Source organism: Malania oleifera, chromosome 2 (genome assembly GCF_029873635.1).
Source record: "Malania oleifera isolate guangnan ecotype guangnan chromosome 2, ASM2987363v1, whole genome shotgun sequence".
Taxonomy (NCBI): Eukaryota; Viridiplantae; Streptophyta; class Magnoliopsida; order Santalales; family Ximeniaceae; genus Malania; species Malania oleifera.
This window is the reverse complement of record NC_080418.1, coordinates 88052090-88069512: the sequence shown is the minus strand read 5'-3', so window position 1 is coordinate 88069512 and position 17423 is coordinate 88052090. Positions and strand designations below refer to the sequence as shown.

The window sequence follows — 17423 nt, the reverse complement described above, 5'->3', positions numbered from 1 at the left end:
TCACAAATTTTGAAATTGAAAAAAAGTATCATAAAAGTCAGATTTTAATTTCAATGGATAAAGCCAAGGGAAACGAGAAAAATCGTCAACAAATAAAACACAGTATACAAAATGCAAATTTAACTTTATAGGAGAAGGACCCCATATATCACAATGAACGAGATCTAACACTTTGGATTATCGATGTTCATTACATGTACAAGGCAATGGATGATTCTTCGCAATTTACGAGAGTTGTATAAGGCAATCGATAATTCCAGCGAGAGTCGCTTTATTTCTTAATTTTTATTGTATTTTCGTTTTGTTATTTAGGGAAATTTTATTAGGGTCGTAACTCCAAGATTCTAGGGCATTATTACTTAGGAAGCAAGATTAGAAGGTATTATTATTTAGGAAACTACTATTTAAGTTTATTTAGGTTTCTTAAATTAGTTTTCTTATTCTCCAAGCATTACAAGCCTGTTAGAGGTCTCCTACGCATTCGTTTTTGGAGTTTGGATTTGAGAATTAAAATAGTTAGTCATTGCTCTCGCATTAGAAGGTTATGGAGTAGTTATGAGGTTTAGTTAATTGTATAAGGAAATTTACGCGCATATAATATAGATGAAAGAGGGATTTTGAGCAAAAACAAGAGAATATTGCCACTGATAGAAATTGGTGTAACCAAAGCACTACAAAAGGGTAATATTTGAGTGTAGTGGGTTTCAAGGATAAAAATAAAATAGGATTACATGTTAAGGTAGCACACAAGCACCAGCACAATCAATAAACCAAGGCAAGAAGCCCAACTATAACTCCAATGGAGTGTTAATAGAGCTTTGGAAGAAGAAGCCGAGATGGAGGAAGAAGATGAAAAGTGGTTAATGAATTAACATTTTAATTAATTTCGCTTTTTAACTATTATTGTAAATTCAGGATGTTAATAAAAATTATTAATTAATTTTTTAATTGAACGGTATTAAAGGTGTCGAACCAATTAACATAAGTATTAGTTAATCTATTAATTAGAAAATATTAAAATGTTAAATATAAATATCAATTAGAAAATAATAGTTAAAAATTTTAATTAATTTGTTTCAATTGGAAAATACTTTCAAATGTTAATTAAAATATTTTATAATGTTAAGTAAATTGTCAATTAGGCACTACTAAAATGTCATTAGAATTTTTAATTAACATAAACATAAATATTAATTAGATTTTTAATTAGAAAACATTAAAAATGTCAATTGCAAATTTTAATTAGAAATTATTAGTTTAAAATTTTAATTAACTCGTCAGCCACACAATATTAAAAATGTTATTAAAATTTTTAGTTAAAAATATTAATTAATTTGCTAATTAGAAAACAATAAAAACGTTAATTACAAATATTGATTAGAATGACAACATAATTTTATATTTATATTTATATTTTATTTTCTAATGTATTATAATATATTACTAATCAAATTCAGTACATTTTTTTCAGAAACTTTCCCGTCACTGGTTCCAAACAATCCCTTATTGACCCAAGTCAGTTTTCCATGGAAATCCCAATTACGATCAAGGTTTTCCTTCCCATAATGTGTGCAACTATGAGAATTGCCACAACACCCTCATCCTCTTACACAACCTCTCCCACAATTGTGATCCGAACCTCCTCCTCATCCTCCAATACTTCTCTCGCCAGGCAATGCAATATGGCGTGGATTTACCATCAAGAATCTAATCATGGATCAGTTGAAGCTGGGAGTCAGTCTAGACAAAAAGTTGGGATCCAAGAACCCTACTCCTTGCCTCTTAATCATCTCAATGTCGAGATCCTCCAACATATGCTCAAGAGTGCTATAATACTCACTGATGGACCTATGATGGACCTGTTTTCTTGGTCATATTTGAAAATTTTCTCAAAAAAGTCAAAAGCTTTGGTTAGATTTTTATATTCTATAAGATTTCGCCAAGATTATCCTGTACGGTTTTGACCATCCTATGATACGTCACATTCGCAGAAATTCATGACTCCATTATATTCCACAACCACATAATCAATATGTCATTCTCTTTCATCCAATCTTCATAATACTCTTGGGTGTCTAAAGATGCATGAGAATGCAGCAGGTACTTCGACTTGCCTTTTGGGTTAATATACAGTCATACTTTGCTGGGAACAAAACAAGTAGTTGGAGGTCCAACTAATTTTATAGTTGTGCTTTGCATAGTAACAATGTCAATAGAAGTTTCTCCGTAAAGGCGATCAGAACCACCTCCGGTACACCACAACTAGCATGCATGACAACAGCATAGGAACAATATAGAATCAGGCAGCACACACTCACGCAAAACAACACTTCAGAACTTCAAAACCATAGAATTGAAGTCATAGCATCTTAGGAGGAATCATAAACATAAATATTCTGTCACTTTTAATTGTGCCAAAGTTGGCATTGACCCAACAAAACAGAGCAGAGCAAAACTCAGAACTGCAAGCATTTACACATCATTGGAAACACTCAATAGAAAATCTGACTACGGCGAGAAGCATATGCAAGCAGACCAGGAGATCACAACACTCACAACTCGTAACATCACCATCACTTGACAACCAAGGGAGCACCAAATCAGCAACAGCAATCGACAGGAAATAGTATGTGGCTCTCTTTACATTATCAAACTACCATAAGCCACACAACAGCAACAAAAGTTGCTCACGATCAAGAAGAGGAGATGAAACCCTACAGCTCTCAAACCAGAGAAGAGATCTCTATGCTCAAAAGTCGAATAAGCAGCCATTTCATACATTACAAACAAAGTACAACAAATATTTACAAAATAACTTCAAGTAAAACAAGAAATTACAAAATAACACCAAAGTACTTAAAATACACAAAATAACACTGAGGTACTTAAAATAAAAAATAGCCCCAAATTAACTAGACTTCTAAAATAACCAGAATTTTTCACAAATTAAAATAAAAATCCAAGCTACAATATAAACAACTGAAGTTCACCATTGGAGGTTCTCCATCAAACTCCCCTTGTTACAGAAATCTCAACCTCAAGTTCTGAAATGTCGTGGTAACTTAAACTCCATGAGTGGGAACAAAGTTGAACATGTAGCAAATCAAGAGATGGAATGAACAACATTGCATTGACAATATCTAAAAGATCCTCCAACAGCTAGTAGCATAGATGGATGCAATATTCTCTAATAAAATAATAAATCCTCCAAACAAGAAATAAATTTAAGATCCAAATCTATAGCCAGCTCACACAAATATGCATTCAGCCATGTTCTAGAATGATGGGCAATGTTTCACTAGATACAGTTAAAGAAGATGTGTAAGGAATTTTTAACAAACTTTGGAGCAACCAATTGGTCCTCATCCTTTGGGTTAGAAATGAAAAATTGTGGTCAAAAAGCAATGTGAATGACAAATATATTTGTCCTAGTAGTTGGCAACTCATCTACAAGTTCATTGCAAGTCTCAACAACCAAGTTTGATGACAAGTCAAGGTCCATCTTTGGCCTAGAGGCACCAACAGTGTTTAAGGTCATTAAAGACAAGTCTAAGGCCTTATTTTGATGAGAAGATTCATGATCATGTCCATTGAAGAATCAAAAAATGATACATTAAGAATATGCAAATCCTTTATGTAGTCACAATTCTTAGTTATGCAACAATTTGCATGTGCACTTCTATTATTTGACTGTTTATTCTCAACAATTTGAGTCTTCCCTCGAACGTCTTGGGTGGGCCTAGGACTACCTCGTAATATTAAGAAATTGAACTAGACTGATGAAACTTTTTAAGATTGGAAGTAGTTTTATGGGTTGGTAACTGGAGTTAACTGGAGAAATTTCTCAGCTTCCAAAACCATGTGGTAAGCTTCCAAAGCCATTTCTCTTGAACGTCTTGGATGGGCCTAATGCTACCTAGTGACCATTGAAAAATTGAACTAGACTAATGGAACTCTTTAAGACTGTAAGTGGTGTTATGGGTTGGCAGTTGAAGAAATCCTTCATCTTCCAAAGAGTAATGAGACATTTTAGATTTCATCCCTCAATCCTTTTTAGAACATAATCACCACTCTAGGTTCCTCGCAAAGAGCACACCTATAACTGGTGTCTTTAAATTTAAGGTGATAATCAGCAACAGTAGAAGAAAGTTGCCTACGAATACACAATCAGCCCATAAATTGCTCCCTGCAAGAATGTGGAACATCCCTCAATCCCTTTCTGAACATAATCACCACCCTAGATTCCTCACAAACAGCACACCTATAAATGGGGTCTTTAAATTTAAGGTAATGATCTGCAACACTAGAAGAAAGTTGTCCAAAACTACACAATTTACAATTTGTCTACAAATTGCTCCCTATAATACTAAATTAACCAAATACTGTCCTCTCACCAAATCCTCAAACCCCTCCACCCACAGCCACAGATTTTCACAAATGATACAAAATAACTACGAATTTCTTCTACATTTTAATACAGGAACAATAGAGTCTAACATATCCGTGGATCTAGGATTACATGATTAGCAAATCCTGCTCATCAGTCAGCATATTTGACTCAAGTTATCATTTAGATCTACACAAATAAACTGCTGCAGCTAACAGGTACATGATCGAGTAAAGGCAGAAATGATAAAGGAAAAAAAACAACAAAGGGATTTAATTCCTAAGGATAAAATAATCCTGTTAAGATCTTTAACTATATGATTCATTTAACTTTAAAACTGAACAAACCTTAGCTTTTTGCACTCAACATGTTTACATTCCGGTCAATCGTAATTTGACACTGGAGTTTCGCCCACTGCACACTTTGTTCAACAGAAAACTTGCAGTATGGCTTACCCCAAGTGACAACTCAACATATGTTCTCTTTTTCATGTAACTTAGAAGATCTTTGATTAGTTCAAGAGAATAATTTTGACAACTTTCCATATTCATGACCAATCTGTGGCTGTTAAACAGAAAATTGGTAATGAACTGTGCATAATTTATGTTGTCTTTGAAGATCTCTGGCTCTTATAGAGTCTACACTCCACGGCACCCTTTGAAGACCAAGAAAAGAAGAATGTAAGACTGACTCATGGTCGACAAAGATGAGATTCATACCTAGAAAGGAAGTGAGACATTGAGTCCTGTTCAGTTCAGGTGAAGTTCAAACCAGTTAAATATTTGCTCTGACTGCAGGCTAGTAAACTCATGATATGCAAATGCAAGATTCATTTCCTCCTGAATATGACTGAGCAAATGTTTATCTGGAAGAAGAATATTTCTCTCCTTAAGAGCCTCTTTCCATTTTGTTGTACGCCCATCCTTCCTCATATATCCATTATTGTCAACGAAACCCTTGTCATGGAATAGCTCATACAACTTAAATGAAGTGGTCTGATCAAGAGCTGGGATTCTGTCAGCCAAGAAATTTGGAGACATGGGGAACTCCATGCATCTAATCCCTTCAGCTTCAATGCCTTTGTTCCTCAAGAAATCAATATTTTCATCAATCCTTTTCTTCCTAAACTGATCTTTGGGCATGTGCACAAAGAGGGTAGGCGGGTAATCCTCTCTAACATCCATTTCATCAAACAGTCCTTCAGCTATCATAAGTGCAATACTACTGAATCTCAACTCAGCAGCCAGAACAGAAACAAAGTACCCACCAGAGGAGGCCCCCAAAGCAAAAAGAGGAAGCTTTTCTAGCTTGTTTTCCTCAATCCACCATCTGATAATTCCTTTAACAATTAACCTTTCCTCCCCAAATGACCAGCATCTCCCAGCACTTGACACAGTAAGAACAGCAAATCTCCGAGCAAGAGCATGAAGAACAATTAATCTTTCTTCAGGTAAACCAACACAATTTTGACACATGGGAGACCTATCCCAAAAGTTAACTGCTCTGCCATTGCACCCGTGTGCCAGAAAGAGAACCGCCCTTGGTGACCCAGGTATTTGCCATATGACATCTGTTCCATTCCTGAACTCAGCGGTTGGGTAAAATTGAACTGAAGATTCAAAGCTATTCCATTTTTGCTCTGTCGGTTTAAATGAGGAATTTGCTTTTCCCCCTTTCTTTTGAAATAAAAATGCTGAAACAACCAGGAGTATAATCAGAAATGTGGTCAGAACTGTCAACCGATGGTTCTGAGGTCCATGCCATGGTTTCAATGATTTATTTCCACGCCTCAGCATCACTGAAAATAAATAATAAATAAATAAATCATTGCAATCATTTTTTAAGCGTTGTAAATTAATGGAACTATATAAATTGCAATGCCCTGAAACTCCGCAATGTTCCATTTGGTTTCAGCAAAAATCTAGGGTTAAGTATCATTTAAAAAAAAAGCTCAAAGTTACAAAAATAGTATGCTTTTCGACATTTGGGAGCTGAGAAACGAAGATTTGTCAACTGCCTAATACAACTAGCTGGTTAGTGGATTTGGTATTTAGGGTAAGCAAAGCAATAGAAAACATATGCCACACAAGTCGATTTTCTTTAATTAATTTTCTCAGCAATGCATAAACAGAAAGTTCGTTGCAATTAATGCAAAAATTACTTATGCTGCATTAATTTACAAAATTCAGCGCAGAGAGAAAAAGATCAGATCGCCAAAAAGAAACAAAAAGGAAAAACAATGAAAGATCAGTTTCGCCATAAAAATAAAAATAAAAATAAAACAGAGACAGATCAGTTAGCGCTCAAATTCACTGAGAAGAAAAGCAATGTCTCACCCAAGTCTAGGGTTTGAATTACAAATAGAAAATGAGAAGGTATTAGAAAAAAGCAGGAAGCTGAAAATTCGTCACCTAGCCCGAGTTCTTTAACACGAGACTCTAACATGGAACAAAAATGTACCTGAAACTAACAGAGTGGGGGAGCGACAGAGACGCTGGAGGCTGTGCGTTTAAGAGAAAGTCGGAAGAGGGATGAATAAAATATGTACTAAATTCAAGTAAGGTTTGGATCCAATAATGCATGGCAGTTGACAGATTTTTAATTAGATAGATAATTTATTTCACATCATAATTATTAAAATTGTATTTAAATTTATAAGTTAGTAAATTATTAGATATTTACTAAATAAAGAATATTGCTATTCTTAAAATTACAATTATAAATGTAAAATCCATCCAAATTTAAATAGAAAACATAATTATTTTAACACATAATTATAAAAAAGTGAACCAAAAAAAAAAAAAAAATCATTGTTTGTGAAATTAGGATGTATTCCCAAGAGGGGGTGAGTTGAGTTATTTAAAAATTAATTTGCAGAATTTTAAATACTTCAACCCTTAACTATATTATTTTCCAATTCAACCAAGATTTCTGTTTAGCTATAAAAGTAAGAAGTCCTAAGTATGAATGCGAATATCAATGCACAATCTGAATTTATAAAATAAAATAAAAATTAATACAATCAGATAAGTCCTTTGTTTGGAATATGATTTCTAACTATAAACAATAACGTATTCAAGAATAAATTTAGTGATTCAATTTATGTCTCAATGATGTGATAGAGACTAAGAACTAATTTCCATCAACAAATAATTTTTCTTCTAAAACATATTTTGTAAATCACTCTTATGCCTTAATCTGAGAATCAATTTACAACTTCATCTTCCTCAGATATATTACTTGCAGATTCAAAGTTATATGTTTATCTGAAATTTTAATCCAACAACTCAATCATGTAGCAGATACAAGTTCAATCACAACCAACCAATATTTAGCAAGACTGAGTATTTACCAAGTTCAGAATTTCAGCACAATATGATGCTCAACAATGATGTAATTAGTGTATTCCCAAAAGGTGAGTGAATTGGGTATTTCAAAAATTCTTCATAAATTAGGTATGTTCAGTGTTAAACCATAAGTAGTATTGCACAACTTAAGGTTTGTCTATGCAAATACCAATTACCTAATAATATAATATTGAACAGATAAATAAAACACAGTACTTCCCAAACATTCACAATAATTAAAATATGCATATATATATATATATATATAATACACAGAAAATTAAATAAAGCATTCAAGTGTAGAAATTAAAGAGCATAGAGAAGAGAGTGACATGGAATATGTTATCGGAGTTCAACCAAACTTGTCTATGTCCCTGTCTCAAGCTAACAAGTAAGAAGATTTCACTAATGTTCACTTAACGGGTGGATCGATATCAATTACAATCTCCTCTCCTTACTGGGCGAGGAATACCCCAGCTCACATTCACAGGGTTGAGCCCAATCTATAATCACACTTTACAGGATGGTGCAAATTCTGGTTTTCCTAACCAAGTCTGAGCCAATTTGCGACTCTTGACAGGACGAGTCTCTCTCTTCAGGTCACACCTAGATTACAAAGATATTCAAATATTTTTCGTACAAATAAACGCTTCTCAAAAAGCAGAGATGTACAAATTTAAGCACTAGATGCACTCACACATGATATGAAATTAAAGCTCAAGTGAGTATGGGTGTTTTTCTCAAAAATATTTTTGAAATCTTTGAATAAAGATATATATGGTAAGCATTTCAAAGATTTAACCCTAAAAGTATTTCTCCAACTATATAGCTCAATGAAAATGTAGAAGAACCTAAGGTCTTGCTTTCAAGTAGGTTTTGCCCAAAATAGAATATATATGATCTTTGATGAAAATGAGATATTAAATATATGCTTTTCAAAGATCCCAACAACCCTCAAATGATATCTCCAAAATATGTTTTAAAGATCAAGTGCAGGAGATCTAGGATTCAAACTCAAAAAGAATTTTGCAATAAAACACAAATGAGCTTATGAATCTTACAAAGGAAGTGCAAAAGATTTACAAGCAAGAATATGTTTCTCCAAAGATATTTATCAAGGAAATATGTGGAGAAACTGAAACTTTACTCTCAAGAAATGATTTTGAAAGATAAGAGTAAATGAGAGTAGAAGATATTTGATATGAAAAATCATTGCCCAAAGAGAAAGCTCTCTTTAGAAGATTTTTGAAATGATTAGTATGAGAGAGTATAAAACAATAAAGCACAAAAATAATTTTGGGAGAATTATATTCGAATCATTAGTTTAAAAAATGAGCAATGAGGGGGCATTTATAGTTTTTTAGAAAATATGGCCGTTTTGGGTTTGGGGACACGGAGGTCATTTTGAATTTATTTAATTAAAAATTAAACGCTTTTTAGCGCTTTAAATTAGACCAACTCGAGAGGTTCAGTTAACCGGTGCTAGCGTCAGTCGACTGACCATGAGAAAATCAAAGCCAACCCATGAGAGTCGGTTGGCCAAGCAAAAGGCCGGTCAAATGACCACTCAATGATTTTCAAAATATATTCGAGGCTCGGTCAGCTGAGCACACTGCCGATCGGCCATGCTAAAAGCAATTTCCAAACCTTCATAGGTTCGGTCACCCGAGGCTATCTTCAGGTCATTTTGGCCAGTTGGCTGAGACCACTGAAAAAGCAAAGTCTAATGGTCGGTCGACTGAGGAAGATGTGTTCATTTTTTGGTCAGTCAGCTGAGGCTTTGCAAACAGCCCAGCTATGAAGGTTCGATCGACTGAGGCATTTATAACACATCGTGGTCGGTCGATCGAGGTCCTTTAAAAACCAAGGTATGCCCTAATTTTTACCTTAAAAAGATGTATCTCTATATGTATGAATATGACATTTTAGTTAGGGGATTTTTCATGAAAGAGTTTTGTGTCCTAAAGTCAGTGTACGGTCATCCTAAGCTTGAGCTTGGCATTCATATCATGCTTGCCATGTGAAATATTATAGACCAAATGTAGAAACAAAATGCAATTATAAAGTAAATGACATGCCTTCAGTCTTCTTTGCTCTTCTGACTCTTCATGGAATGCGCCGGACAATGTGTTCTTAAAGTCCTTTAGACTTCCATTTTTAGTCCCCTTATGTGTGTTGAATTATAAACATGTTCAAGCACTAAATATACACATAAGTAACTTGTACTTTGTCAGCATCAAAATAAGGATCGGACTCAAAAAGTCAACAAACAAGAATGGATATTTAGCTGATTTTTGACATTCAACAAGTTGATGATGAAAGTATCCAATATTCACAAGTATTTAATATTCAACAATATTCAATATTTAATATGATTCGACATTCAGCACTATTCAATATTTAGCAAGATGATAAATAAAATATATTCAAGAATGTAGGTTATATCTTACAGAAAGTAAAAAGAGTAAGGAAGAAGAAGTTAAACACCTTTGTTTTTACAAGGTTCAATCACAGCCTATGTGTCACGCCCCGAACCCGGAAATGGGCCTCAAGGTGCGATTTAGTAACCTAACATGTCCCTGTATCATACAACCATCCATGATACTACAAAATATAAGGGTCCAAAGGGTTCATGTATACCCTATGCACCATCACATACACAATATACGCAGCGGAAATATTCAACCTATTACATTCATAACACCATACCAGAATCTATACAAAACCAAAATCCAAGTCCCATAATACAAAACGTACCCCTTAGTGTCTACATAACCCAAAAAGACAACTCGACCATAGTTTAGTACTTACACAAGTGTTAATACAATTCTAACCAACAACCATGCTCCCAAAACGCTAGAACGCTAGTGTCGGCTACTCGAAGTACCTAAAACACATTTGTATGATTGGGGTGAGACACTTCTCAATAAGGGAGAATTAGGTTATATCAGTGTGTGCACACATAAGTGTTATTTCAACAGTAAAACATAAATTTCACAATTCCAGTATTTTTATAATACAGTTCCAGTATAGTTCACAAATCACATCGATCAATCAGTGTCGTCACACTATTCGACCTAAGTCGACCGCATTACACGACGCCCCCGGTAACCTGGCATAGCATAAGCCTCCACAACATTTCACCAGCTCAAATCTGGTGTCTCACACCCTTCGGTGATAAACCGGAATCATAGGTGGTATTTCACACCCTCGGCCTCAAACTGGATATCTAAGCCTACGTTAGTTAACCGACTCGGCCACCTACGATATTATTCCAACTCGGTTCAATATCTCAGCCTGCGGATTTTTAATCTGACTTGCTTTGATATATCCTTTACGGTATTATTCCGACTCGGCATTTTCACAAAACCTGGAACATTTTGGAACTCCTGTTCTTATATCTCATTTCAACATTTCACAACATAAATCATTTCAATAAACCATCTCAAGCCACACTCATTTGGGTAAATCAACAATCATAACCAACAATTGATTCAAAATACAATTTAACAGAAGAACAAGGTATGATCATCTCCATACGTTAGTTTTATTCAAATAAATGGTTTTCCAACAAAAACTAAGATGACACCCGAAACCCAATTTTTTCCAAAACTGTCAACCCGAAAATCCCGTAATTTCACCCTGGTGGAATTTTCCAAATAAGAAACCAAAACATCCATATCATTGTAAACCACGGTATAACCAATTTAGATTTCAAAAAATAATTGATATAAATAAAATCCCCTTACCTTTTCCCAAAATCTGAAACACGAACTAAACGGCTCCAAAAGTGTGAACCGAGTTCCCAAAACCTAAAAATCAAAGAACAATACTTCGATATAATCCTATTTACTACATATCTACCAGACCAAAAATGAACTTAGACCCTTACCTCAATTTCGGGATAAAACCCAAAAATCCTCAAAATGAAGATCTGGTCTGCTACAATCGTAGAGGTTCTCCTTCTGATTCAATAGTAACGTCGGATTGTTGATTCGAGTAACAGACGACTCGAGATCTTAGAGAGAGAGAGTCGGTTCGAGTTCTAGAGAGAGAGAGAGAGAGAGAGAGGATTTTTATGTTTCTTAACCATTAAGAAAATGAAAATTCAACTTATGGACCTTTGACCTGGCCAGCCTCATTGATGAAATGGAGCGCTCGTCAACAAGCAGAAGAAGGGCGTTTATTGACAACAGGGTTGGCCTCGTTGACGAGCCTGAGATTCCAAAATTTCAGAAATCTCTCAGTATCCAATCATCGACGATCCTTTGAATCTCACCAATGAGCCACAGAAAAGACTTTGTTGACGAAAGAAGAAGCCTCGTCGACAAGCCCTGATGTTTTCTCCTTTTTAATTTCCCTTCCCTTTGCTCATTTATTTAATCTGGATTTCTCAGGTCATGTTCTTACAACCTCCCCTCCTTACAAAAATTTCATCCTCGAAATTTGCAATCTCTCGCTCGCTAACTTATTAATATACCCCAAATACATACTTGACTCTAGGAAGAGCTGGCGGCCACCCACATAGCAGCCCTTCCCAAATATATTATATACCCTCACTTATGGCGAAGGAATATCATGGTTACATATGCACTGTCTCGGGAGCTCACAATATCACAAAATTTTTCTAGAGACTAACCACACATCATTACTCTAATTAACAGAAACATTATATACCTACCTAACTGACTCCGCAACTCTATTCCTTAGAACAAATGTGGATATTTTCAGCATATTTCCATCTCTAATTCCTAAGAAGCTTCCTCAACTGTGTAATTCCACCACAACACTTTCACTAATGATATCTCCTTGGTATGCAGCTTTTGAACCTTCTGGTCCAGAATCTAAACGGGTATCTCTTCATACGACAAAACATCCCCAATCTCCAAAGATTCTTAACTAATCACATGCGAAGGATCCGACACGTACCTCCTCAACATAGATACGTGGAACACATCTTGGATTCTAGAGAGTGTTGGGGGGAGTGCAATCTTGTAGGCCACTAGACCCACTAGCTCAAGTACCTCGAATGGTCCTATATACCTCGAGCTCGGCTTGCCCTTCTCCCCGAACCTCATCACTTCCTTCATCGAAGTGATCCTTAGGAATATCTTACCCCCACCTTGAATTCTAATTCCTGACCATGCACATCCGCATAACTCTTCTAACGACTCTAAGCTAATTTAATTCTATCCCTGATCAATCTAACTTTCTCAGAAGCCTGCTGTACAAGTTTGGGACCCAATATTTGTCGTTCACCAATCTCGTCCTAGTATAAGAGAGACTGACACCTTCGACCGTACAATGCCACGAATGGTGCCATCCCGATACTAGCTTGGAAGCTATTGTTATAGGCGAACTCCACCAACAATGGAAATTGAATCCAACTACTGCCAAAGCCTAACACACAAGCCTGTAACATATCCTCCAAGATTTGAATTGTCCTCTCTGACTGTCCATTAGTCTGGGGGTGGAATGCTGTACTGAAAGTAAGCTTCATCCCCAGTGCTTTCTATAAGCTCTTTTAGAACTGAAAAGTGAATCTTGGGTCTCGATTTGAAATAATGGACACCGGTACCCTATGCATTCTGACTATCTGTGATACCCCATGGATGACAAACTTAAGAAGATTTGATGTTACTACCCATATCAACAAGGTGCACCTTTCTTTTCGGGAGCTTTCCCATAAAAACTCCATAGTTAAGCGTGCTTGGCTTGGAGCAATCTTGGGATGGGTGACCACCTGGGAAGTTTTCTCAGAAAGTGTGTGAGTGAGGACAAAACACACTAAAAAGGACACGTGTTGGTTTGTGGGGCCAGTCATTAGTCCGATAAGGCTCGCCCCTTGTTGTCTGGTCTAGGTGGAGGAGGAGAGATGCAGTGTTCCCTGGCAGACCCAGGTTGGGGCGTTATAATATCTCTTGCACATATAGGTTTGCTAGCTTACTCAAAGGATAACTAACCTTCATCGGCACAAAGTGAGCAGATTTAGTCAACCTGTCAACGATTATCCAAATTGCATTATGCCCGTGAACTGCTGGTGATAACCCGATGACAAAGTCCATGGGGATGTGCTCCTATTTCCACTCTGGAATGCTCAATGGCTGCAACGGCGCTGCCGATCTCTGATGTTCAGCCTTTACCTGTTGACATGTTAGACATTGATCCAAAATTGAGCAATCTCTCTTTTCATACCACTCCACCATAACGATTCGCACAAATCCCGATACATCTTCGTGCTACCCAGAGGTACCGTATATAAAGAACAATGTGCCTCCTCTAGAATAGTCCTCTTTATCTCCTCATCACACACAATCTGGTTCCAAACCTCAATACACCACCATTAGAGATGCTAAAATCTACAGTCGGCCCCAGCTGTACTTTCTCCACAGTTTCCACAAACTCCACATCATTTGCCTACGCGACTTTAATCCTTTCAAATAATGTCGGTTGGATCACCAAGCTAGCAATAAAGCTTGGTGATTTCCATCCACCGATTCCATGCCAAGACCCTCCAGGTCCCTCTTGATATGATACTGATCTACTACTGCAGATACTGACGCATGCTCTAACTTCCGACTCAACGCATCAGCTACCACGTTAGCCCTCCCTGGGTGATAACTAATGGTACAATCGTAGTCCTTTATCAGTTTAAGCCACCTCTTATGCCTCATGTTTAACTCCTTCTGCTTGAGAAAGTATTTGAGGCTCTTATGATTCGTGAAGATCTCATACTTCTCGTCGTACAAGTAGTGTCTCTAAATCTTCAGCGCATACACCACTACCGCCAACTCCAGATCATGCGTGGGGTAATTCTTCTCATACTCCTTAAGTTGCTGAGAAGCCTAAGAAATTACTTTCCCCTGTTGAATCAGAACACATCCCAAACCCTTCAGAGACGCGTTGCTATAAATCACAAAACTACCGTCTCCGGATGGGATGGTCAAAATTGGAGCAGTGACTTGTCGATGTTTCAACACTTGGAAACTCTACTCACAATCATCGATCAAAGCAAATTTCACGTTCTTCCTCGTTAACCGTGTTAGAGGGCTAGATAACTTAGAAAATCCCTCCACAAACCGACGATAATATCCTACCAGTCCAATGAAATTCTGAACTTCCTACACGCTATTCGGTTTCACCCCATCAACCACTGCTTCAATCTTACCTAGATCAACTGAGATACCACTTCTTGACAGGACATGACCTAGAAATATGACCTGTTTAAACCAAAACTCGTATTTCTTCAACTTAGCATACAACTTCCTTTCCTGCAGTACCTGAAGTACCAACCTCAAATGGTTTTCATACTCTTTCGAACTCCTAGAGTATACCAGAATATCGCCAATGAATATGTTGACCCTATGGGTCTTACCCGGTTTTGATATTGACAAATACTCTTTGTATTTGATGGCTTTCAAATTTGTGTGCAGGATCATACTAACTTGATTATATTGATGGCATGCGACAACTTGAAGAAGAATGAAGACCCCAACATATTTGTTTATTGTAATTCCTATTATTGGGTCTATAATAGTAACATAGGAAAAAGGTCTATAATAATCCCTACATTACATGCATGATAAGATAGGTAAGCTCAAAAAGACATAGACTGACCTTAGGACCCTCATGTCTACTTTAAAATATGCCCTATTGGATTAAATTCAATCATCATATGAATAGGGATAATTTATAAAGGGACTAGGACTGAAATGCTCGAAAAAGGCATGTTTAGTCGACCGAACTGCAATGCACAAAAGCATTCGGTCGATTGAACCATCACCGGGTTAACATTTTTTTACCTTCGATCGACTGACTAGAAATGTACTCCACCGTCCTGGTCGACCAAAACTCCCTGGGGTCAACAAGTTGACTTTTTGGTCAATCGATCATAAATGAGTTGCAATGCTCTGGTCAACCGAACCTCCTTGAGGGATCTCCCAACTGTTTGGTCAACCAAACCTCCAAGTTCAAAAGAACTTGGTCGATCGAAGTTTGCACAGTTCGGTCAACTGAACCTAGTATGGTCGACCGAATCGCAGAGATTCAGAACTGCCTTATGAATGGCCAACCAAACACATAGTTCAAATTTTCCCTAGTCGACCAAACTTAGCACTTCGGTCGACCGAACTCTCAAGACGGTTGACTAGTCCTCTTGGGTTGTTCGAAATTACCAAGGTTAAAAATGCTGTTATTATTATTAACCTCACTTAAACTTTTGCAAAAATGACATATTTCCCCAATGGTTATAATTTTCACCTTTTCTATATATAGGGGCTCATTTGTGAAAATTAAAAAGAGATTAGCAAGATCATTAACAAAAAATCCTATCAAATTTGAAAAACCTATTTTGTCTATACTACTCCCCAAATACTCGCCTACTTCATTTTTCTTTTTATCATCCAAGCTTAGAGAGAGTGTTTAAATTATTTGTGTTTCATTCTAAATAGCCCTATTCTCTCATTGAAATTTGTATTGTTTGATTTTTGTATTGAGAGTTTGGCTAGGGTTCTTCCCATAGATTTAACTTGATAAATCTTGTGTTGGGAAAAACTCATTAGCTTGAGGATCTTAGCATTGATATTGCAAGATTTCTTAAGCATTCCTTTTGTGTGTAAAATATTTTACAAAGCTTGATTTCAAACAACTTTTGTGCTTGATACAATTTGAGAAAATATTTTTGAGTTCGTTTGAATATTATTGCTAACATCTTTGAAACATTAATTTGATATTGAGATTTGATATACTTGTCTTTCAAAGATTAGCTTGTTTGAACACTTTTGCACATATTTGAGATTATCATTGTTGTTAGCCTAACAAGACTTTCACCTCTTGTTTTGATGATAACAAATGAAGAAAAGGTTAATGACATTATGTGTTCAAGTAATGATGTTTTCAGGAATCTGAAAAAGCCAAACTCAACAAAGCTTCAAAAGATCACCAACAAGCTTAAAGGTGCATGTTGTGTCATGAAGTGATCAAACCGGGAAGCACAAAGACATTTGAAGAAGAAATGAACCTAAAGCTTCAAAAGGATCATGAAGTTTCAAAGAACAAGAAATGTTGATATTGTTAGGAAATCTTTATGTAAGTACTTCAAAATTAAAAATGTCGTTGTGAATGAAATGAAGCTCATTAGGGGATAAAGATGGACTTAGAGATTTTATTTTAAAACCCCAGAAAATGTTTTTCAAAAGTAAGAAAGCTAAGAAACCAAATATCTTTGAAAAAGAAAGAAGGAAAGTGATTTTATACTGTCCAGGCGACTGAGGTTAAAACCTCAGGCAACCGAAGATTTTTGCTGAAGAAAATCAAACAGGCAGTGTATCTTCAAGCGCTTGACCCTGTGTATTTAGGCTCCTGAACCCACTTCAAGCTACTAAGGTTGCACTTCAAGCAACCGAAGTACGGCAACGAGCAGATTTTTCAAACTTCTCCTTTTCTAATCTAATTGACTTGCACCCTAATATTTTTGGAAACTTTGGGGGCACTCCAAGTAAACTTGGGGAGCACGAATAAAAGTGTTTTTGAAGCCTATAAATACATGGTTTATGAGAATCAAAATACACCAAGCATTGAAAATTCTTTCAAGATCTCTTTCACTCAAAGCTTCTTGCTATTTGTTTTAAAGCTCTGAATTGCTGCGAAATTTCTAAGAATTTTCTCTGAACTTTTACAACTTCTCTGAA

General features: G+C 36.1%; 1 protein-coding gene across 1 annotated transcript; it reads right to left on the bottom strand.

The window, feature by feature from the left end:
- Positions 1 to 2746: 2746 nt before the first annotated feature.
- Positions 2747 to 6892, bottom strand: LOC131148968 (uncharacterized). The gene is made up of 2 exons (XM_058098959.1): positions 6848 to 6892; positions 2747 to 6185 (listed from the first exon to the last, which is right to left on the bottom strand). Exon 2 carries the CDS (start codon positions 6181 to 6183, stop codon positions 5137 to 5139), a length of 1047 nt encoding a protein of 348 aa, XP_057954942.1. The 5' UTR covers positions 6184 to 6185; positions 6848 to 6892; the 3' UTR covers positions 2747 to 5136.
- Positions 6893 to 17423: the final 10531 nt, after the last annotated feature.

Bases quoted from the DNA above. Each gene is read 5' to 3' on its own strand.
- LOC131148968 (XM_058098959.1), bottom strand. From the start codon at position 6,183: ATGCTGAGGCGTGGAAATAAATCATTGAAACCATGGCATGGACCTCAG.